The following is a 25,862-nucleotide window of genomic DNA, read 5'->3' on the forward strand; positions in this document are numbered from 1 at the left end:
ACATTGTGCTGTCTTACTTGCATATGTAATATTCACAGTGGTGGAAAGATGTAACCCTGGAAATTGTCACACTATGAAGCCCACATTTGTAAAATTGCTGATGCATTTAAATCAGTGTCACAGCATTAGTGTCATTTGGGCCAATAACATTTTGATTTTTACATGGCACTCTATGGCTGTGATGCGCATAAATGTTGCAGTTTCTAATTTATAAATCCAGTGAACATGACCACTCACTCATACTTAGATGTACTGTATATGTTACATTAGAAGCGCATGCTCTTAACTACATGTCAAGGTCTGTCTGGCAAAAATAATTGATACTCTAACACTACAGTATACAAACAATTCAAATTTTGGTTTAGGTGCGCTTCTAATGTAGCAAATACACATATGGTACACAAATTACTTGTAAATTTATTTTCTGAGGTCGAGTATATCATAGAGGAAATTTAGTGCCATTATAAACATTACACTAAATATGTGATATCAGATAAGCATAGGGGTGAAAGACTATTTATGGTGGCATAACATAGCATAGGACCACTAAAACCCTGGAATCTGACTCGCTTGAAGACCTGGAACCCATATTTGTGATGGGGTTTTGCCACACAAAATGTGCTGACCATTATATATAAAATCAAATTCTTTTGAAAAGAGAAATATGAATTGTTTGGATGAACAAATATTCACCAAAATAAGTTATTATAATTAAGTGTCCCCTGGGAATTACATTGTACCGTAAAAACTCAATCAATTCGGCCATGTAAAAATAAATATTTTTGGGGGTGGGCCAATTGATTGAATAAATATAGAAAATATGTTTCCGAAGTGGTCGATTTGTTTGAATAATTTTTCAACGTTTTAAAACTGGATTCGAAGTGTGTATCACCGGTAACTGAATAAATATATCGTTTTCCCGAGATTAGAGTAAAGGTTTCGTACTAGTCTGAGACTTGACCCAATTTTAAAACAAACTACGAGCGCGTTCAAGAAATCTGACGCAACCAGGCCACCTGCTGTTTTGTTGCCGTGAAGACGACAGTTTTATGTCACGCTCCCCGTAAATGTAAACAAACATGGAGTTGGACATTCTTCTGCACATCTTATTTCAACACTGTCAGTGATTTCGGTGATCTTACAACTTGACAAATTGGAGTGTTTCTTAAAGCTTTTTCCTTCAGCAACCAATGGAGATCTCGCACATCGCTTCACATTCGAATTTAGTCTGCTCGAAGTTTGGCATTTCTCTCGAAATTCATTCACCTGACGATCTAGTGTCAACAAATGGCGTTCACAATTCCTACAAATCAAACCCTCAATCACCTCTACTTCGCCATATTTCGACAACAACAACTTCAAGTTATGTTTCCCGGTACCTTCGTGGATTTTTTTTTGTTCGTGTCCCCACTGTACTACAAACAAAACACGCTTGAGATGAATTACTTATCTTGACCGGCGTACATGTCACAGTGGAGGCAGCCATTTTGTTTGTTGCGAAGTAACCATGTGACCATCATGTGACTGTCATCCATTTTGGCCAGAAATCTGACCAAGATGTCGGCCCGTACCTGACCTTGTTTTTCTTTGAGCCCTCAGCGGTGAAAACTTGGGCAGGGAACCAGACTAGCACACACGTAAGCGCAGTAGCCCGTAGTAATCACTACACTGGGGGCGCTTTTCTTCCGGGTCATGAAAGTGACCTGGAAAAGTAGTGGTTTTATATCACTAAGCTAGGTAGTCGCTGAGGAACGCCATGAGTTGTCACTCTCTGTGGCTTCCTAGGTCATAAGCCCGAAGACTCTGCAAGGGAAAGTGCTCAAAAAGCATACATTTCTCGGGAAGTAGCGTTTATTGACCACTGTGAAGTTGGCGCGCAATAGAAGCCGACACACAATAAGAGCATGCAATAACAAAATGCCGTAAATCGCACAGTGGTGTGACTCAAATAATCAAATGGGCAATATTTCAAATTTTTCGCACAACAAAAACGATGTTATTCATAATTAAATCGGCACTTCAGACACAAATTTATTTTCGGATTGAAAATGTATTAGTCACTGTCATAGCGATTCTGATGAAATAGTGTACAATTTTAATCAAAATGTTCTATTTTACCAGATCTCGCCTCACCAAAAACAAGTAATTTCTGTTACCAGTAAATGAACAAAAATCAAAACAAAGTATTAACGATTGGCACGCAGGAAATCCCTATATAGTGTTCAAGTTAAACTGGCCAAGCTGTGGTGAATTTGTCTCAGTTAAATTATAATAATACCCAGGTGCAGCCAACGAGCAAGAAATTGAAATAGTAAATTCTCTGGGACCATATTTATTTTATGAAACTTTAAAGGAAAGAGGGGAAATTAAAAGCTGTTCATAAGCTACCCTCCATCTGAACAACATTGTCTTCCCCTCCTGCTGACCAAATTCATCTTTCCCCTCCCCTCATTAAAAAAACAAAAACTTTTTTGCCTACTCCCCTCCCGCCGACTTGCCCTTCTGCTGACCAAATTCACCCCCCTCATTAAAAAACGTGTTGTCTTCCCCTGGGGAGGATGATGTCCATTCCCCATTGCCCTAAAATCATTCAATGAACACTTTCAGCACACTGTTTGAAAGATAATCCCAAGTTAGTATAAACAATATGCAAAGTCGTTGAGTCATTGGCTTTTATGGGCTTTTTGAATACATTGACCACTCAGCAGATCAACGGTGACTCGCATTTTCAGGTATTGATAGCACACGGCTGTCCACATTTAGCAGATGTTATTTCCCCCAATGCGTTTTTTAATTTTTATATAGGCTGTTTTGCCCACACTGCGATATTTTTTTATATAAGTACGTTTATCCTACCCACTAAAAAAAGTTTCCCTGTCCTTGCATTTTTTTTTAGAAATCTGCTCTGTCCACTGGGGGGTATTGGTATTTCTCGCCCCCTACAAAAAATAGAAAAATCCCCTGCCCTCAACAAAAATCCCTTGGAACAGCTTTTCCGATGAACAGCCCCATTGTCTGCCCCTGAATAACAAACTGGGAAAACATATTTTTGCGAAATTTGGGGCGAATATCAGGGGGAAATTCTTCTCTCTGGGGTCCTCCACACATGTCGGGAGGGGGGGGGAATCTCGTCTCGTCTCTCTATCGCGTCCCCTTGGGGTACGTGATCGGGGAAGTCACTTATACTTTACAGTAAAATAAGACACACACAACGAAATACGTTTCAACTCTCGTCTTAGTCGATCAGTCGTGCACGCTATAAGACACAGCGCCCTGGGGAAAAGTCCCCAAGACTATCGCAAGGCTGACTCAAGACTCGCCCCAAGACTCTCTAGGACTGGACTGGGTCTCTTGTGATGTACTCGCCAAGACCAACTAAAACAACTTTATTCATTTTCAAAACTCTAACCAATTACAAAACAGTATTAAGACTCTAAGGCATGGCCTTCAATCATACAGCCAATCACACTAAGTACTGGACACGTCATATCTTTTGATTAATCGTTCACTACATTAATAACTACGGATACCAACTGTCAGAAATAGTAGTCCAAATAGCGACGATTATCTCGTAATTAGTTCCAAATCACTGAGTCGAGTTCCGTCCAAAACTCCACATGGCCTAAACGGTGCCAGACATAACACAGTCATTCATTCGTAATCAACTAATTAAGTCAATCAACGATACGTGCAAACAAATTCATCATACAAACGCGAAACCACAGTCACAGGGGATTATCTGTTAACACCTCCAATTTGCGATATTTTTATTTAATTTCAACTTTAAAAAGAAAGAAATCACACAGACTGTGCCAGTCTATGTTCATATTCTTATTCAAGTAAATTGAGAAGGGATAATTTGGTAGCATTGTAATTGATTGATGGTTTGATTTTTCATGGTGATTTTGTAACACCAGTAACACATGCATAAAACACAGCTTACGTGTAAAAACATATAGATGCCTATAATCTTGCATTTATCAAGAGTTGCCAACTTGTCAGGACTTGCACCTATTTGAAGAAAGTCCAAAATTTTACATTGATAAAAGAATACATGAAATAAAGTCACAAACAACATTAACGTTCAGTTATGCTCTACTTTCGTTTACAGCTGGTTCACAAAACGAGATATTAGAGTCCCACTTAGACTGCTGAGATGTTGGCTAATAGTATTGCTTTGATGCAGTTCTACTGCAATACATTAAGTTTAATAAGAATTTTATATAAAGATAACCCCAGGTATGGTGTTTTCACTGACAGCCAAAGATTGACTAATGATGGGGGTTACTATAGGAAAAAAAAAATTATTGAGAGTTGTGGAGCTTTTGTAGATGGGTAATCTTCATTCTTGTCAATCAGTTGTATAACCGCATGTGTCACTGTTTTAAATTGAAATTGGTCTGTATTGGAAATCAGAGTTATGTATTATTTTCAGACAACTTACGATTTTATAATTTTTAGAAAATGAAGATGAAAGAGAAATTGGAAGAGAAGTTTCAAATACATTTAGAAGACGAGAGTCGGTGTCATTCCGTGCTACAGAAGCAGGTTTGATGGCTAATAAAGCCATTGATAAAATTAAGTATAGTTTTGAAAGTGGTGTAAAAGGGAAGAAAGGATCCCGTAAAAGCAGAGACAAAATCATCTCAGCCCCCAAACAGTTTGCACCTGTGAAAGAAGAGCAGAAGCGTCTCATAGCATTAACGTGTCCAGTAGACACAGGTGATGACGACTATATGATAGAAAGGTGACCGAAGACAAAGTATTATTTGATGAAATGATGGTGTTTAAACATGATTTTAGTGAATCTGAAATTAAGGAGGAAATAGTTGAGCAACGCAGATGAACTGAAATGTTATTCATTTACATTTCTTTTCTGTGTTGTTTCCTCGGATTTTTACTTCACATGTGTAGTTAACCGGACAAAGCTAGACAGTAAGGGTATCACCAAAGTATATCCCACTGGAGTGTGTATGTGCAACTAAATAAGGACTTCAATTTTTTTCAGTGTAAGGAAACTTATACCAGTATTTTTTACAATGTATCTCTGTATAGATTAATCACATACAGAGTAAATTGTTGTGTACCAATTACAGTAACAAATACAATTCGTATTGTTAGCCACTGAATTTTCTGTGTACGTGTTTTTCAAGATGAACAGTGACGAGGAAGGAGAACCTGAAGAGAAAAAAATGAATGAAAAATCGATAGATGAGATAATGGTTAGTGTGTTATATTGGTTTGATATAGTTAATTAATATGTTTTTATTATTTAGTAGCATCCAAGATGTAAGAATTATAAAGTAACTAATTACTGTTACGCTGTATATTCTTTTTTTTTCATGTTTGGTTGGATTTCAACAAACAAACAAACACGTAAACAAATAAATAAATAAATAAATAAATAAATAAATAAAAATAACAGACGCTCCCAGAACTTTGATTAGTTGAAAAATTAGTTGAAAATTGCATTGATCAATCAGGGCTAAGTCTACTATAGCCATGACTATCCTCGGGGGCGGACATCCGGGCATTTTCACCGCCTGGCAACCCGCAGCGGTGAAAACAAAGGCCCAAAACTCGCAGAAAACGGTACTTTGGGGTGATTGTTGAGACTCCTCTGAACAGTGCAACAAGATTAGCCCTACGTGTGTAACATATATAAATTTGATTGTTCGGGATTACTTCAAAGTTGAGTTTGTGTTGTTTTCTCGAATTTTCACCGGCTCGACCAGTGTTCCACAGCAGCGCGCACAGAGCCCATAGAAATGCATGGTACAGTGGTGCGCGTCTTAGCAACGTGGAACGTCTGTGACGTAGCTCCGCCCCCGAGGATAGATAGTAGTCTGATATCAGGGTGAGTAAATAATTCAGAGAACAATAACATTCAAACTTAGCATGTTTTCTATTTTTCTTCCCTCCGGGGATTGTGTAAGAGTCAATAAGTAAATAAATAAATAAATCCAGCCATTTTGAAACACTTTGACGACTGCGTTTCGGTTGTGACCAACTGTCAGCTACCACACATTTGTTGGAGGAAATAAACTTGGGCAAATAAACAAGACACGCTAGCTCAGTTGAAATTTATAGCGAATTCTCTGTTACAAAATATTTTGTATATTGTTTTATTAAAATTTATAAAGATTTATTATTTATTATAATTACACTTTTTTAACAGCATTTTTATATGAATAATCCATTCTTGAGTAAAAGTCTCAGTGACCCGAGGTAGCGAATTTTGTTGCAGTGAGTTAGGTGGCCTCACACCTCCCGTGAACGATTTGCGTAAATAGACTCCGTACGATTTTTGTTGCTACCGTACCAGTGGACGCTGTAACTAACGCTAGGCAAGAAAACGTGAAAAACCACATAAAATAATTCACGCCGAATTGGAACAGACTATGCCGACTCTGCAGAAAATGAAGTAAAAAAAATATATATATTTTTTTGAAATGAGATGCAGTGATTTTTTGAGATGCAGTTTGCGAATTTTTTTATACTTGAACTTCAAGACGACCGAGAAAATAGCGTTTTGGTTTACTTGAATTTGAAATGGTTCGTATCACATCGTATTATAAATTCAAGAGTTTAAGGTAAGAATGGTCATTTTACACCTTTATGTATTAGTCATTAGTTCGTTGAACGAAATATAATTAAATGACAATACATCAATCAATGAAGCAATTTGCACTAGCAGACCATTCATATGTGTTCATATTTTACTGATTTTTGAATTTATATCTTTTATTTAATATTAATCATAATTCATTTTGAGTTCAACAGTGAAAAAAAATATATATTTTTTGGTTACCTTTATAAGGTCAAAGACAGTAGAAAAGTAAAATAAATCACTGACTTTTTTAACATCTGTATTTATACAGGCAGAATAAATTAGGCAGTTAATAGATGCTACAAAATACTGTAAAATACTTTATTTTTGCTTGCAACTAATTTTCACTGAAGGAATTATTCAATGAAAATAAAATCCAGCAAATATACCTTTTTCCCTATATTTTACATTCAACTTGTCAAAAATCAGTGAAAATAAATTTCCTACAAAACGTAGTCTTTTCAGTGAAAATTACAGTAGTAAAAATACTATTATTTTTTTTCATTTTTATATACGCTTTTGATATACATACATATTTGTATCATGTTAAAGGAATGTAAAAAACAAATTAAAAATATGGGGGGGTCACCTTTTCTGTTCGGAGATATTCAATGTACAAAATGTAGTGAAAATAGCATGTTTTGTCTTTTTTGGAGCATTTTACTATATTGTTTCAAAATACACAATACCTTAAAATTGTGCTGACATGTCGTACAAGGAATTGTTAAAAAAAATAGACAATATTTGTAGTGGGCTTCCAATGAGGAGTTGTGTTTTCATTGTTGTCTATGGAAACCGCTACTAAAATGACATTTTATACATACTAATATTTTATTGTTTTTCTCAAAAAGAAAGACTGACATTTAATCAAAAAAGTACACATACTATTGGCCAATGCTAAAACAATTAAAGGTAGACAAATTTTGACGCAAAATACTGTCATTGGTATAAGTGCTTAAAATATGCACACGTGTATAAAACTTGTGAGTAACCATAATATCTGAAGTAACACTATATATAGCTTTTTTACTTCTATGAAATACTTGCTTCACTATAGTAGTTATTATTGATTAATGTTTTTAATAGGTTATTCATCATTGACACTGTATATAGGAAATTCTGTTTTTCAATAACCTTAAAACGACTTAGTTACTTCATGACATCAATAATATTGACTGCAGTGTTTACACTACCGTCTGTGTAGAAACAGTGACTGCTGGGGTCAGTTACACTTGATTAGTTCCATTCAACAACTAAAACTGTTGTATCCATTGTTTTTTGTGTCTTTTTTGCAATTTGTTACTGCAACAGGTGATTTTGTCTGGCTTCACTATAAGCTATAGACTGTAAAATCTTGCTAGGTTTTATTTATTTGTTATTTCTCTGATAGCTATTGAAGTATACTGCATTAAAAACATAGTGAACTTTCAGGTAACCTGAGTGTGTATTGTTTCCTGCCTTTCAGTGAATTTGAAACCTACTGAATATCCATACATTGAATCTGCTGAAACGAATCCTTCTACATTTGTGAAACATTGAATGAGTATTCAACAGATCTTGAACTTCAGAGTTGAGAGGGGCCATAATTTGTTGATCATGTAAGCCCATTCTTTTAAACTAAAAATTTGATAAAAAAAATGTATTGCAGGAATATTGATAAGGGAAAAATACATGTTTTTCAATAGGCACCAAGGCAAACTGTAATTGCCTTTGGCACCCCTACATGTGTGTGTGAGTGGGGAGGGGGGGGGGGTAAAAAGAAATTGTGAGCCTTTTGCTAGGGGCTACACACAACAGAAATATAATCCTCGTATATACTGCTATTGTGTATAGGGCCATATTACATTGAGAAAAATCAATAAAGAAAATCAATATTACATGTATATCATATCTTAAATGTGCAACTTTTAATCACATCGCTCAGTCATGTTAATACTCTTACCTTTTTTACCCAGTTACCATGGTGACAGTTTTCTTCACCAATGATACTACAATCTTTTGTTGCCTATAATTACTGAGGTGGAAATGTGATGTATAGGAAGTATTGTGGTTTTGTTTACCGAAAGATTTGGACATTGTGGTGTGAAAACGCCCAAATATATAAAACTTAATTGCAACTGGTTGATTTCTTCTGTGACAGTAACTCAAGTAGGATTTATTCGATCCTATTTATGGTTTCCAATGTAAAGAATTCTGTTCGACAATGATGCTCTTTGGTCTTTGGCTCCGTGGTTGACTGGCCTATTGATCTTATAGGGCTGTACTGTACTATACTGTATTATGGTAGGCTTAATCTATTATTATCAGTCTATAGAAAGAAATACCACAACAACAGGTGTTGTCACTTTAACCTGCATTTAATGATGAACTGTCAGTAACTACACTGTCCAGTATGAAAAAGTTTATTGTGAATGGGTCAAATGACGTTCCTTGTGAAATGTGTTGAGTCAAAAAACACTTTAGCTTTCAAAATATCACTATTTACTGAGCCAGGTTTGACAAGCAATAGAGATCTATTTTTAGTATGTGATGATAAATGCAGGTTATGTTAAAGTAAAGTCATTACTGATAATAGTTTGATGTGGCTTTTATTGCATTATTGCCACCCATGCAGTCACCCTTCACCACAGTGCCAAGCCATGTGAACGATTCGATTCTTATAATGGTTTCATCACCAGACATTCAATATTAAGTGCAAGTGTAAACAAAACAAAACAGTATATCAGGCTGCAGAAACCATACCACAGGAAACAAACAGTGTATCAGGCTGCAGAAACCATACCACAGGAAACAAACAGTGTATCAGGCTGCAGAAACCATACCACAGGAAACTGAAAACTGAAAATTCATTCATGACTGGTACCTTGCATGACCCATTTTTCTTAACAATTGCTGTTACCGGTAGCATATACATGTATCAGAAGTTCATGTGCTTGTTGGATGAATAGATCAGTAGGCATTTTTTTTACTGGTTATGGCTCACTTACAGTTTCCAAAAATTTTCAAACTATTTCTTTTATTAAGAAATTTGTAAACGATCAATACCGTAGTTGCTCTATTTAATACCGCAATGCATGAAGTAACATAAATGACAAGTGTGTTACAGAATTAGAGAAAAAGTTATTAAAATATGTATTTTTTGTATTGCTCTATTAGATTAAAAATCAGTGTGCGTACAAATTTCCTGTGCATATCAATCTGATTAAAATCTTATTTTTTATCTTCAATCTTTGACACAGATGTATCTTTTCTTTCCATTTTAGGGTCATACCAATTAAAACCATTTGACAATGGGTTCAAGTCCGTCCAAGACATCTGATAAAAAAAGCATAATTAGTGAGGAGTCTGAAAATCCTGAAAACCGTAAACATGATCTTCCTGATTTTGTATTTGAAATGTTGAAGGAATGTCTGTATAGTTTACCAATGCCTCCTGGTAGAGGCGTTACAGACAACACCTGCCAGCGTATTGCAAGACATGTGGAGAGACTAGACATCAAAAAACAAACTGATATTCTAAATAAAGGTGAGAAACAATCATGTTCTGGCATATTTTTGTATATTTAAAGCGAGAGGGTCGTCACCTGCGTATGTGCTGGAATCGAGTCCCAAGCAACGATAACAACACACTAAAATGCAAAGGCTCATGGGTAGATGCTTGTTTGTAAACAATGACAGGCTATGGCCATCTGACGCATGCGCAGATGACGACTCCCTCGCTTTAACTAAAATTTCCTGATTAGTTTCAAAGCAAACAGACAGACATATAATTTCTCACTGGCTACAGATCATTCCCATTTGAAAAATTGTGCTGGTTATTTGTCTTGAAAGGTAAAAAAAAGCTTACTTTTTGATTTGTGGAACTTTCCCAGTGACTTTTTTAGCTCCGCTGTCGACTTTGTCGAGCGGAGCTTATCATATGAGTGATTGTCTGTCGTCGTCGTCCGTGTCAATGTTTTACTATTTCGACTTCTTCTTGAAAACTACAAGCCTGAATGCTTTGATACTTGGTGTGTATGTACCTTGGGTAGACCTCTTTTAGATTTGTTCATTTCATGATGATATCTTCATTCATTTTGGTGAATATTTTTGTAATTTTTGGTAAAAAGTGATATTTTCGACTTCTTGTTAAAAACCTCAAGTCCAATTGCTTTGATATTACATATATAGATACTACATGTGGACCTTTCTCAAATTTGTTCATTTCGTGATGATATCTTAAATTCTCTAATTTTGGTGAATATTTTTGTCATTTTTGGTAAAAAGTGATATTTTCGACTTCTTGTTAAAAACTAAAGGTCAAATTGCTTTGATATTACATATACATGTATAGTTCATGTGGACCTTTCTCAGATTTGTTCATTTTGTGATGATATCCTCAATTCTCTAATTTTGGTGAATATTTTTGTCATTTTTGGTAAATAGTGATATTTTTGACTTCTTGTTAAAAACCGCAAGTCCAATTGCTTTGATATTACATATATAGATACTACATGTGGACCTTTCTCATATTTGTTTATTTCGTGATGATATCTTAAATTCCCTAATTTTGGTGAATATTTTTGGCATTTTTGGTAAAAAGTGATATTTTTGACTTCTTGTTAAAAATCGCAAGTTTGATTGCTTTGATATTACATGTATAGGTACTACATGTAGACCTCTCAGATTTGTTCATTTCGTGATGATATCTTCAATTATCTAATTTTGATGAATATTTATGTCATTTTTGGTAAAAAGTGATATTTTTGAATTCTTGTTGAAAACATTAAGTCCGATTGCTATACATACTATACATATTGTTCATTTTCTAATGATATTTTCAGTTCTTTAATTGAAATGTGCCTTGCTAACAGCGGCTGCTTGTTTATTTTATATTGCACTTGTATGGTATTTTGATGAAAATGAATTTAAAAAATAGGATTGTTTTTCATGTCCCGCTGCTCCCAGTGGCATACTTTTATGGTCATAATTTTCTACTTTTTCAAGAAATCTATATTTAAATATCCCGGCGTAACTGACTAAATTTAATAAGTTATTAACATAATCTTTCCATTAACTTTTTTTGTATTTCAATTCTGGTCTGTTTACTCATAGGCAAGGTGATGGCAAAGTGAATCCGTATAGTGGGAAGGAGTAAAATTATCTGGATGACGTAATACCACGATAATAAATTATTCAAATTATTTACCAAACAGCAATCTTTTATTAGGCTCTATATTACAATTCAGGTCTGTTAGGTGAGACAGAAAATGGAATCTATGTAGTGCTGAGCAGAGAAATTAAAAAGCTTGTCATCATGATGATAAATTATTATTCAAACAGTATCCTTCATATCAACTTCTACATTCAAATTTCATTCATCTGTTTACTCATAGGAGATAAAGCTCTGGGAATCTTTATAGTGGTGAGGGGAGAAGCTGAGGTGGTATCGCAAAATGGTAAGGATGTCATAGCAACAATCTCAGAAGGAGACTACTTTGGGGAAATTTCTGTGTTATTTAAAGTTCCATGTACTGCCAGAGTTAGAGTTCCACAAAAGTGAGTTTATATTTTCAATAATTACAATTAGAATTTTTTTTTTAATTTGCATTCAACTCTACAAATTATTGTAGATTCGTCATGAAAATGACTGTGTCTCAAGGTTTTCAAAGTCAATGCAGGGAAATTGATTAGGAATTTGTATTGAATTGGTGAGCCCTTGAAATGCAGACATTTCAGTCCATTCCTAAATTGTTGTTCTGGGTATATGAAGGAAAAGATAGCAACTCATTTTCATGGTGATGCATCTGGTTGGGGGCGATGCATCTGGAGCGCTCTGTGAAGTCTTTCTTTCTCAATAATCAGAATGCATGAAGTACTGATTTTTTTCTGTCACATACAACCTTGAATATTTGTAACGATTTGCTAGTTGGACAAAATTTAAACATAATTTTCATGGCAACAGCCATGTGTGTCTTCTAAATGTCTGTCAATCACAGGTTTATTCAAATATGTCTATTCAAGGTAATGTTTGTAATCATAATAAGAGTTTGGCTGACCATTCAAAATATATTTACCATTACACAACGGTAATATACCAAGGATTGCAGAACCACAGTTTAACAGAAAGCATCAATGATGGTAAACCCTGATCTTGACCTTGACCTGACCATGTCATAAATTTTTTTTATAAGTGGATTTTCATTTATAGCAAAAATAGCAAATTTAAAACCAGTATTTTACTAAACATGTAATTCTGGTTTTCAAACATAGCATATTTTATAATAAGATCAATTATAAGTTACAATGCAAAACACAGACTCTTTTGAGGGTACCCAATTTCAAGGCCAAAATTTCGAAAAATTCTCTTGACTGATTGAAAATGTGAAGGGAATATTTGACTATTTTATAGGGCATCAAGCAATTGTCTGCATAGACTCTGTTACTTTTGAGACTTGCAAAAAGTATGCATGTTGACCTCCTCCCCATCCATAATGTGTGTCAATACTTGAGGTGCACTATTTTTCATTCAAATTAAAGGAATTATTTACTTGATTCCAGAGCGATTTTACTATTCCTACCAGTGGAGAAGGCAAATAAGGTTTTACACCGTGTGCAAATAGAACTACAAGAGTACTACAAACTAAGGAAATACATGCATCTTGACGCAGATACTAGAGTAGATCAAACCATCTTACAAACTGAAATAGCCAAAGAAGCCCTCAAGCAGGTGAGAAAGTATTGCTTAAATCCTGTACTATACAAAAAACATTGAATTTATTTGCTTCACATATGAAATGTATTAATTGGTGCCTTAAAATTATTGTAAATAATTTTTATGCGAGAGACAAAGTTTCAGGAATTCCACCAGTCTTTGGCTATGATATGTATAATTTGTCTATTTTCTCTAAATACTTTTCTACTGTTTTTGTCATTTATTTTTTGTGTGAAAGTGGTACATGTACATGTATATTCCGACCAATTCTCAGTGGAAGACTGTTCAAGTCTCACAATATTTAACATCCACTCAGAATGCATATTACGAACATTCATTGAGTCATTTACTATGGAATTTTCACTTTCATTGAAATTGGTTAGATGTATCTGGAAAACCGACAATTTAAAATACTTGTGTACAATGCATCTTGTTTTAAGCAGATTAAAATTATGAATTGCGCAGGTCAGATTTTGCTGAAGTCCTTTAGACAGGAACATTTTGTAAACATGATTCAATGCTGTCATCTGTTTTGTTGCTAGGTTCCAATGTTAGAAAGTTGGAGTGACGAATCACTAAGTTATATTATATCTAATATAGCAAAGCTGCACAATCCTATAGTGTTGTATCCAACCAATTCATGTTTAATACATCAAAAAGATCCATCAAGAGAAATATGCATACTTGTCAGAGGAAAGTAAGTAAGCTTGCATTGCTCACAAATGCATTGTATACAATATTCGTATCATTTTTTTGCACTATTAGAAGCACATCTCCAATAGAAGTGCATATCAACAAATTTTGTTGTATACTGAATCATTAAAATACTTACATCATATTTTGACCATAAATATACCTCTGTAATTCAGATTAACCCTTTCACCCCTATTTTCATAAAAAATTCACAAAATAGCCCTGTTTATAGTCTGCACTTTTCTTCAGAAGATTTGGGTAAAAACTAAAAATTGATTAAAATTTTGTCTGTTGGCTCCAAAATTTGGGACCATTTCCAGAAGTATTGCAGAATATGATAACAAAAGTGTGGAAAAATGTGGGCGAGAAAGTCTGGTGGTGAAAAGTGCATGCCATGAAAGGAGCAAATACAGTACTGCCGCTGCTAATATTGTGTACATTGGGCAAACTAACATTTTAGTTAATGGTACTTTTGGAAAACAAAAGAATTCTGTATACACCTGTTTCATAAATTGATGAAAATTGTCAACGTTTCACTAAAAATTAGTTCAATACCACCTTCCTTATGGCATAGACTTCCTGATGTTTGATCTTATCAGGTTTGTTCAGTCAGCTCCACTTAAGATGTTTTATAATTAATTTTCTAATGCTATATTTAAATCTCAGAGTTTCTGTTGTTGATGGTAAAAAGGTGATAACCACTATAGACACAAAGAAGTCACCCATATGTGTTGGAGAGGAAGGTAAATATTCTCAATACTGACTTAAATTCACTCACAATGTATATCAGTGCTTGAATGAATTATTGTTACATGTGTACGAGTATGTGTATTTGCCAAGTTTGAATCAAATTGGATCATTTGTGTTTTATCTACAGGTGTAATTATTTTATTATAGCAAAACTGACGACATTTGATTACTAAATACACATGTGTACTTGCTAGCTCAAATGACATTCCCTTAGTATAGGGTTTTGACATGAAGTGTGAGACAAGCATTTATTACATGGCTACAAACATAGTTTTGTGTATCCTGGGTCACTTTTGTCAATCAATGGCAATTTCATGAACATTTGTTAGATTAGATTGGCATACAATTTTGTAAAAATTTATATTTGCTAACATTAATATCAACAGAGTTTACAAGGATGTCTGCCATTTCACCATCCTTGCAATGACTGCTGCTCTGTGAAACACAGTTTGGCTTCTTTATAATAAATTGCTTGAATGTTCATATTGCCATTCCGCAGAGTATATAAAGAAATATGTGTGAACTGCATTAAGTTGACCAAACCTCAACTCTTTATTTTCAGGTCTTTTTACCAATACAGACCGTGCAGTGACATTTAAAACTCTCACTGTGTGCCATGTGATAAAAATTGATAAAGCAGCCCTCATAGAAACCATACATAAGGTAACAAAAAGTTTTTAACTGAAAAATATAATCCATGAAAAATATCTATTTATATTGTAGCATTGCTACAGCTATTTTCATGCTGTTCACTGAATACAGCCTATCATAAAACTTAATTTGCGACTCAATTCATTCCACAAAAATAATTATTACATATAATTATTAAATGTATTCTATTGCAATGTTTAAAAAACAATTCAAATTTGTATTCTTTTCATTCATGCTCGAGAAAATTATTATCAAGTGAATGTCAAACAAAAATATGTTTCAAAACTTGATATCCCTTGATGTACGAGTCATGTTTCATAAATTATGTCTGGTATCCTGTTGTTTCACCAAATACATCTCTGGTGATCCCAACAGAAGATTGCAACACATCATACTAGTGATGATTGCGTAAATATAAACTTTCATCTTTTTACTCACAACATTAAATGCTACAGACATGTGGCTTTAAAACAATGCATATATATCTTCACATTTCCTCAGTTAACTTGAATTGGAAAGCATCACTCAGCGCAAATGACTGCCATGTTGTTGAAATATGAATGCCATGAGTGATAACTATGAACTTGCGTTATATACTATTCGGGGAAAACAAGTGTACTCTATCTTAGGCGTACATGTAGTCCCTAATTGTCACAGCATTATTTGTTGGCAGATTTGCGTACTTTCTCCCAAGCTCCATTGAACAAATACTCGCTAAACATGCAAATGCTAGACATATAATGACAAATGTTATGTCTGTCTGTCTGTCTCTTTCATCACTATTCATTGAAACAGGCAAAAATGATTCTATTAATTAGTGCACATTATAAAGAACAATAATTTTCATTTGTATTTTATAAATTCACATTCTTGAAAAAAAATATTCTTTTCACTACCACAAATCAATGGTTTTCATGGTTAACATTGTTATTTTATAATTTCAGTTTGAATTGGATGCAGGAACATATTATTCTCGATCTCTGGACTCCTGGATGAGGATTAAAAAGTGGAAATCACGGAAAGTTTATAATGAATATGCACCTGAACTACAGCTAGAGGTATGAACTTTACATAGTAGCAAAGAAGATTTCACAGAAGATTTAAAATTAATGTAATGATACTGATTTTTGAATGATAAGGATAAGGTGTGCCATGGTCAAAATAAGTCAAATAAGTCATTAATATTTTTTGTTTATGTGCACTTCTATTGAAGATGAGCTTCTAATAGAGTATTAAAATATGGTATTTTCCCAAGTTTAACTTGAATTTAAAAGTTTCACACCTTGGTCCTTCAGTAGTCAGAGATAAAAACAACATTATCATTTATTAAAAGCATTCAGTCCAAATTTTTATAGGTGTCATTGTATGAAATTGATATTTTATCTGTTCTGTATTTAACAGGTTATAATGCAGAAACTATGGAGTACATTGTTGTTTAGTGAAGTACCTGTTGGTTTTATTTACATGATTGCCATGACAACCACAGCCTATAATTACTCAAAAGACACAACAGTGTTGAGTGAAACAGAGTACAGTAAGTATCTAGTAAAATGTCCTTTTTTCCTTTTATTCTTAAAATACCACCACTGTGATAATGTCAGTCACATATACATATCGGGTATTAGTGAGTACAAGTCACATACAGTTGTATGTATGTAATTGAGTTAAATAAGGCCAGATATTTTTATTTCTTGTTTCTCAAGTTTTTATAAGGCAATTTTTTTGAGAAGCGCGGGAAAAAAATAAAATTAATTTTTTATTTCCATTACATTTGTGTGATTCTCAAAGAATTGTAAGTGAGATCATTGATCGGAGAGAAGAAATGAAATAAAATTTTATTCCATGTATAACCTTGTTTCTCATCTGCGCGAGACTTCGGTACTTTGATCATGATACTCCCACGAAAATTCAACTTGGATTTGTTATGCGGCGGGTGGTAAAAAAATGAAGATAAAAATATTATTTTTTTTAGCATTTTTTTGCGCTTACAAGTCGGCTGGCGCGAGAAATTACGCTGAAATAAAATTTTATTTTTATTTCATTTTCGGCTCCTGTTCATTCGGCGGGTTCGCGAAACACGGGATAATAAAAGTCTGGCCTAATGCAAATTAATGAGATACTTCTATATAGTTATTAACACAGTGGATGTTGGTGTCTTTATTGTCAACTTCTTGTGGTCACAACAATTTCTTATTTATCAGACTTATGTCTAGTATCTATGTGTTTTCGGGGGTCTTGGATACCCTGAATTAACTCTCCAGTTACAGTTGTTGATTACATGTAGCCTATTAGCTATGTCAGCCACATGGTAAAATACTTCTCATTCATTGGCCAGTATAAATGGTGCACAGGATCTCAAACAGCCAATGAAATTTATATTCAAAAGATGACTGATCATGTTTAGTGACCAGAGTGCTTTTATGTAATTGTTAGGGGTATCAGAAAGGTGTCGGTGATTGTGTTCATTTGCTAGCATGTTTATGCATTAATTGTAGAAGTATCTGAATACCCAGAGTAAACTAAAAACAATTAGACTTGTATTTCATTTGTACCGCTATCTAGCCCATATTTCTCAGCTCATCTTTTACAATGTTTTCTAATCATTTTCTATTTCTAAGCATTTTTATGTAGTGATGTAAATCGCAGTGACAGCAAAGTAGACCAACACTGGAAGTTAGATTCTGCACAAGCCATAGACACTTTTAATCGTAAGATATTAGATTGAAGGGGATTACTTGTAGTAGCAAGATGTTTTATTTAAAAATTCAGAACATTCTTCCTTATATTGATTCAAATACATGCACATATGATTTAATAAATTGCTTTTTGACTGTATTGTCAAGCAAAATAAACACAAATAACCACTGCAATCTTGTTGATAGCAAAAAAGCCATACAACTTGATTTTGCCCACAAATAGTGTTTTTTCCCCGTCATCTTCACGTCTACTGTTCAAAATACATTGGTTACCGGGGGGTACACAGTTCAGTGGAATTACAGAAGAGAATTGAACACTGTTTTGAAGAGCTAAAAACAAGTTGTGTGGTTCTCTCACTCTCAAGTGATCTTGGTGGCCATTTTAGTCTAAAGCTTATTGTTGGAGATGTACAAATGATCTATTCAGGAATTACTCCATCTTCAGTTGTTAAATCTACAAGTCATCCCCATTTGAAGCACCTGCACATTAGTGTTGCTATGTATGCATGTTATATTGTATATCATCTGAATTTATCCTGTCACCACAAATCTAAAATTAAAATGATTTTCATTACCTCTGAAAGGCATAAATTGCACAAAGTGACTTCATTTTTCACTAATTTCCATTTTTTTGTGCTTATGAACTGGGTTTTAAATTTATCGATTGGCCAAGTGAAGAAATTAGTTCTATTGTAATGTTTTAAAATTTTGACAGATTTTAATTGGTTGGGTTTTCTCATTGAACAAGGTTAAATTCAGATTATTGCTTTCATGCAAGCCTGTTAAAGCCTTGTAATGTTATTTTCTTTTTTGTAATGCAGATAGAATGTTCACATGCATGATATAAGGTTCTTCATCACTCTTTGTTTTTGAGTGAGATTATAAACACAGCATGTTTTAATAGTAAGCATATTTTGTAAGTTAAACTTTGACTCACTGAATATAATTACTAATGGTTGTTACCTACTAACTAAAATTGTTGGTACCATATTACAATAAGTTCAGCACTCAAATGAAAACAAAATAAATGTGCATGCCACATATCCACCTTGCATAGATCAATTTTAAAGTTATTTGTAAATGACACTACTACCACATGGCTAGTGAATAATTATCAATTTGTTTGGTTGCACTATCCTTTGTGTGATAATGCACAATTACAAGTTAGTATCAACTGCACCAATCCCCTGCACAGAATAGCTGTAAAATACACTAACAAATTGTGTACTGACCAATCATAGCAAAGGTGGAACAAGCACCAGTTGAATTCACGAACAGCCACCTGTTGAAATGGCCAGTCAAAACTAAGATAAAACAACATATGTAAACTGACCAATTATGACAAAGGTGGAACAGCCACCTGTTGAAATGACCAATCAAAACTAAATTGTGGAAACACCTGTAAACTGACCAATTATAACAAAGATGGATCAGCCACCTGTTGAAATGGCCAATCAAAACTAAGATAAAGCAACAGCTGTAAACTGACCAATAATAACAGGTGGAACAGCCACCTGTTGAAATGACCAATCAAAACTAAATTTGGGAAACAATTGTAAACTGACCAATAATAACAAAGGTGGAACAGTCGCCTGTTGAAATGGCCAATCAAAACTAAGATAAAGCAACAGCTGTAAACTGACCAATAATAACAAAGGTGGAACAGCCACCTGTTGAAATGACCAATCAAAACTAAATTGGGGAAACACCTGTAAACTGACCAATTATAACAAAGGTGGAACAGCCACCTGTTGAAATGGCCAATCAAAACTAAATTGGGGAAACACCTGTAAACTGACCAATAACAACAAAGTTGAACAGCCGCCTGTTGAAATGGCCAATCAAAACTAAATTGGGGAAACACCTGTAAACTGACCAATAATAACAAAGGTGGAAAAGCCGCCTGTTGAAATGACCAATCAAAACTAAATTGGGGAAACACCTGTAAACTGACCAATAATAACAAAGGTGGAAAAGCCGCCTGTTGAAATGACCAATCAAAACTAAATTGGGGAAACACCTGTAAACTGACCAATTATAACAAAGGTGGAACAGCCACCTGTTGAAATGGCCAATCAAAACTAAATTGGGGAAACACCTGTAAACTGACCAATAACAACAAAGTTGAACAGCCGCCTGTTGAAATGGCCAATCAAAACTAAATTGGGGAAACACCTGTAAACTGACCAATAATAACAAAGGTGGAAAAGCCGCCTGTTGAAATGACCAATCAAAACTAAATTGGGGAAACACTTGTAAACTGACCAATAATAACAAAGGTGGATCAGCCACCTGTTGAAATGACCAATCAAAACTAAATTGGGGAAACACCTGTAAACTGACCAATAATAACAAAGGTGGATCAGCCACCTGTTGAAATGGCCAATCAAAACTAAATTTGGGAAACACTTGTAAACTGACCAATAACAACAAAGTTGAACAGCCGCCTGTTGAAATGGCCAATCAAAACTAAATTGGGGAAACACCTGTAAACTGACCAATAATAAGAAAGGTGGAAAAGCCGCCTGTTGAAATGACCAATCAAAACTAAATTGGGAAACACCTGTAAACTGACCAATTATAACAAAGGTGGAACAGCCACCTGTTGAAATGGCCAATCAAAACTAAATTGGGGAAACACCTGTAAACTGACCAATAACAACAAAGTTGAACAGCCGCCTGTTGAAATGGCCAATCAAAACTAAATTGGGGAAACACCTGTAAACTGACCAATAATAACAAAGGTGGAAAAGCCTCCTGTTGAAATGACCAATCAAAACTAAATTGGGGAAACACTTGTAAACTGACCAATAATAACAAAGGTGGATCAGCCACCTGTTGAAATGACCAATCAAAACTAAATTGGGGAAACACCTGTAAACTGACCAATAATAACAAAGGTGGATCAGCCACCTGTTGAAATGGCCAATCAAAACTAAATTTGGGAAACACTTGTAAACTGACCAATAATAACAAAGGTGGATCAGCCACCTGTTGAAATGACCAATCAAAACTAAATTGGGGAAACACCTGTAAACTGACCAATAATAACAAAGGTAGAACAGCCACCTGATTAATTGACCAATCAAAATTTAGTTGGGGGCAACACGCGTTTAATTTACTAATCATATCAAAGTTGAAACAGCCACCTGTTGCATTGACCAATCATAAAGGTACAATGTTAATTCTTAGTCTCTATCACATAGCATTTCATAAAAATTCCAAGCTGTTATTCAAATTTGGAAAGTAAAAACCTTGGTGATGACACTTGTTGGACTGAACAGGTCTTGATGCAAAAGGAAAGAGCTAAAATATATTGCAGGCAATACCGGATTATCCATGGGAGTGGAAAAGTTGTCATAGGGGATGGCAACGTTTAAGGAACAATTTTGACTGTTATGAGGTAAAAAAATATCCATGGTACTACAATTAATACAGATTCTATATAATCAAGCAAGTGTTGTGTACTAACCATGTCATCAGTCAGTATTGTTTTCTTAACATTTCTTACATTTTTTTAGAAAATCAACAGTTGTTTTTGCTTGTCCATGGTGAAGCCGTGTTTGTGTCAAATAACGAGAAGATCTTGGAATTAAAAGATGGTGATGTGTTCTGTAAGTCTTCATTCCTGCCTAAATTGTTCATATACAGTATTACATGAATGTTTTGTTAGCTTTTTTTCACGAGTACATTACACTGTAAAAGCATTTGTTTCAAAGCATTATGTTACGATTCAGAAGAACAAGTGAGCTAAGAAAAACTAAAATGGCGACAGGCGTATTTATAACTGTTTTGGTGTTGAAATGATTTCACAAGGGCTCAGTTTATACAATGAACTGCCTTCAATTCTCTAATTTTGATTAATATTTTTGCAATTTTTGGTAAAGTGATATTTTCGACTTCTTGTTGAAAACTGAAAGTGATTGTTTTGATATTATAAATATAGGTACTACAAGTAAACCTCTCAGAGAGGCTGCTTGTTTCACAATCAAGACAATCGCCATCTTGTGACATGTAGGTTTGGAATTTGGCCACACAGGAACGACATTTGATCCAAAATATCTGCAGTAGAATATGATTGATCAAGGAACACCAGTTGTTGAGTCTTGTCTATGATTGTGTCAAAGGTCCTTGTATATATATTATATATATTTTTTGTTTAATTGTGAATACAGGGAATTCAAAATGGCTGCCAACTAATGGACATGTGAAGGCTATAGATGATACACTATTATTGAAATTTACAGCAAATGCTGTACAAGACGCTTTGAAATACTACCCTACAGCAAAACTTATACTGCCGCAAAAACCATCAGAATTGATATCAAGTACAACAAATCTAGACCAAGAACAGACTTCCACCGACCAACAAGATGCTGTGAGTGATCCAGACAAAGCGAGAGAGAACAATGGTATTTGATGGACCAGGAAAAAATTAAAGACTAGGTATAAGACTTCCACTGACCGATCCAGAAGAACAATGGTTTTGATGAACCAGGAAAGAAATTAAACTTACCTCACACTCTATATATAGATAGTGTCTAGGATATCAATTGTTTTTTTTTGCATTATTTATACTTCAGGTGTAAGCAAAAGATGTATAATTCTGTTACTAAATATATTGATGCAGAACACAATCTTATATTTTGTAGAACTTTACTGATCATGTTAGTGATCACATACAATAAACACAGTTGCCAACTTGTACAATACAATTTGTAATACACATGATTTCTTTCTAATATCAATTTTTCGTAATAACCATATTGTGTAAAAGTTAATTACGTATGGCAAGGATGGTCAACACCAGTTATGTGAATGACCAGGCATCAGTTTTAATGTAATCCAATAAGTAAAAATAGCGTATTTTACAGTTCTTATTAATATTATAATAGCATATTTAGAAATTACTTTGTTCATATTCAACTGTGACAATGTTGGTTTTATCCTTATGGCATCTTTTAAGAGCACAGTTTAATGAAATATGTCAAAACTCAGGCGTTGTATATTTAATACATAATTTTATTTATTATTCATTAAATATTTCATCTAGAATTCAGGTTTGTAGGCCTTAATTAATTTGCATGACAGCTGGGATGAGAAAGAGAATTTTAATTTTCAGCTGAAAGTAAAGTAGCCAGGGTCCGAGAATCGTTACAATACAGACACTGTGCCTTTCCCGGGACCTCACACTTGTTGATGAAGTCACTCACTTTTTCAGTTACCACTTCATCTTTCTTCCCGATTTGCACAGTCAAAGTCACTTCCTTGTCAAGCCATGCCCAACAAAATTTGTTCCCAATCTCTTTATCGATCTCTCGCACAGCTGACTCGTTGCCTTTTGTAACCAATTTCACCATTATCGCTGCATGAAACTTGTAAACAATGATCCAAAGCAGCTGACAATAAAATGGCGCCATTGGTAAAAAGAAAAATGAATGCTCTTCACTGATTGGCCCGTCAGAGCAATCCCAGTCAATCATTACATATTACTTCAAACACTTCGGATTTTACAATTGCACTGATGAAAAGAGTCAAGAGCATTCCACATTGGAGACACCGAGAGTCGTCTCCCTTCAACCTTACACTGACGCGCGTTTACTTCCGGTAAATGAACAAGATTTGTATTCTTTGTAAATCCCCCCCCCCTAAAATTTTCTCTTCCGATTTTAATAGATGTTCAAATCGATCCCTGGGGTTTAGAAATTCTCATCCCTGATGACAATGACAACTTCAGTAAATTACATAGTCTTTGTATAGTTAATTGCACAAATAGCCAAGGTTGGCCAACTCTTACAAGATGCCGACCATAATTGAGGCAGTTACCCTTCCACATTAACGACTTACCACAAGCAGAAGAAAATGCGAAATAAATGCACCCACTGCATAAATACATTCGGTTCATATCACGTAACTAGGTATGTATTCCACTTTTGTTCCTCAGAATGGGGGTATTGACTACCAATATGAAAGTCTTGTTTAAATCCAGCTTGGCTAACTTTTTCAATAATTGAGAAAGAACTCTAACCTGAAATTCCAAACCTTGATACCTGGCCAATCTCAAAGTTCATAAAGTGTTGAATTACCGGTAAATGAAACTGTTAATTGCAATCTGCATATGACAGGGTATGAAAAGAAAAGTTTTAGACTAGTTTGATGTTGAAATATGTATTCCATTCTGATTTATATTGATTTTATCACAGACTCTAAGAGTACAAATATAAAAAAAATGTAGCTGTAGTTAATTTTAGAATCAAAATTGCAAATGCCTTGATGTGACTGGGCTTATACTGCTCATCATGGCTTAAATGGATCAAACTTTCTTGAATTCGATCACTAAAATATTTCAGACTCTGCTCAAACCTCCATTAAAATGGTGATTTTTTTTTGCCGATTGATTTCAGATAAAAATTTCCCCACCATATCTCAAAGTTTCATTTAGCTGCATATGGTGCCACAGGAGTTGCAATTAAGAATTACAGTTGACAGACATGTTTAAAAGGAAAAGTTCCCATCACAATTGATGTCCCCATCTTTAAACAAGATAAATTTGAAATAAAATTTGCGGCGCAAAATTTCATGTCCTGGAAATTCTGAGGGCAATTTTCTGGACTACCCCATTGGTCAGGCCTTAAGTTTAAGTGAAAAATGTTTTCGGTACATGATCTGGGATAATGCACACTCTGCATATTAATTCACCAATTTTATGCAGCTTTTTTTTTTCTTTCAAGACCGCAGAGTTTCTGGTTCCAATATTAATCAGCCAGTTTTAAGCATTTTTACTTTTCTTAAAAACCACTGTACATAGATGCTCTGAAATAATGTGCAGAGGCAATTTAGTTTCTGATTACAATGTTCATATTAATCAGCTGATATTTTTTAGCTTTTTCTCTTTAGTCAAGAACCATCTACCAATCAAATTTATTCCTTAGCTTTGATATTACTAACTGTGGGTCACATTGCAAAGCTATAAAAGACTAATCTGAAAGCAATTTTAAATCTACCTCCAATACTCTCAGCACAGTAATTGCGTCCGGACAGTTTATTACGGCGAGTGGAACAAAAATAACAAGTCCGCAATTAACATGGATATATAAATTATGCAAAAATAGAAAAGAGTGAACTTTGAGGTCATGCTGTGCGACTTTGAAAGTCGTTAGAGAGATGAGTGGACGCATTTGAATTAGTAGTATACCAAGGTATCCAGTGATGTAATTTTACCCACAAATGGACTTCAAGTTTTTAAGCTAATTTTTTTTAGACCACTTTTGTCCAAAAAAGCATATTTTTGACCCAAAATCAAAAACGCATTCTGGATATTTAAAATAAAGACAAGTTTTACAAAGTTTGTATAATAAGCTTTCAGAAAATATATAACATGTTGGATATATAATACCATCTTCATTGTCTAATTACTCAATTAAAAAGCAAGCCAAATAAACTGCATCTCTACCTTAAACCAAAGCGTGTACATATATGTATGTATATACAAAGCAGAATTTGATAAGACTGTCAACCAAGCTGCTTTCTGATTGATTGGTTCGTTAGTTAGGGTTGCCAATCAGATACAATCTTGCAAGTAGCTTTGAATAGAGCCCAATTATACATTGATTCACACTGAATTATAATCAGTTTTGGGGTTTATCTTTAGGTAGTTAGTGTACGAAATTGCTTTCCAATGCACGCAGTAGCACCATATTCAACATACACGCCCATCCATTTGTAGTCTACACATTGGAACCCAACATTAGTTTGCATTCACTCAAATA

The 25,862-nt window shown here is 34.4% G+C and overlaps 1 protein-coding gene across 1 annotated transcript; it reads left to right on the forward strand.

Annotated features, from left to right (window-relative positions):
* Positions 1–6,266: 6,266 nt before the first annotated feature.
* Positions 6,267–23,148, forward strand: LOC102801930 (uncharacterized). The gene is made up of 11 exons (XM_085505734.1): positions 6,267–6,593; positions 9,874–10,135; positions 11,985–12,147; positions 13,150–13,318; positions 13,846–14,000; positions 14,663–14,739; positions 15,309–15,409; positions 16,342–16,455; positions 16,799–16,931; positions 21,615–21,707; positions 22,269–23,148. Exons 2-11 carry the CDS (start codon positions 9,901–9,903, stop codon positions 22,511–22,513), a joined length of 1,485 nt encoding a protein of 494 aa, XP_085361860.1. The 5' UTR covers positions 6,267–6,593; positions 9,874–9,900; the 3' UTR covers positions 22,514–23,148.
* The last annotated feature ends 2,714 nt before the right edge of the window (positions 23,149–25,862 follow it).

Source organism: Saccoglossus kowalevskii, chromosome 11 (assembly GCF_978046115.1).
Source record: "Saccoglossus kowalevskii chromosome 11, keSacKowa6.1, whole genome shotgun sequence".
In the NCBI taxonomy this organism is placed as follows: Eukaryota; Metazoa; Hemichordata; class Enteropneusta; family Harrimaniidae; genus Saccoglossus; species Saccoglossus kowalevskii.

What these genes read in the sequence shown, in the direction of transcription:
- LOC102801930 (XM_085505734.1), top strand. Translation starts at nt 9,901, where the DNA reads ATGGGTTCAAGTCCGTCCAAGACATCTGATAAAAAAAGCATAATTAGT. An exon ending in AACTGATATTCTAAATAAAG is followed by an intron (nt 10,136 to 11,984) that starts GTGAGAAACAAT and finishes GTTTACTCATAG; the next exon opens with GAGATAAAGCTCTGGGAATC. An exon ending in CATATGTGTTGGAGAGGAAG is followed by an intron (nt 14,740 to 15,308) that starts GTAAATATTCTC and finishes CTTTATTTTCAG; the next exon opens with GTCTTTTTACCAATACAGAC.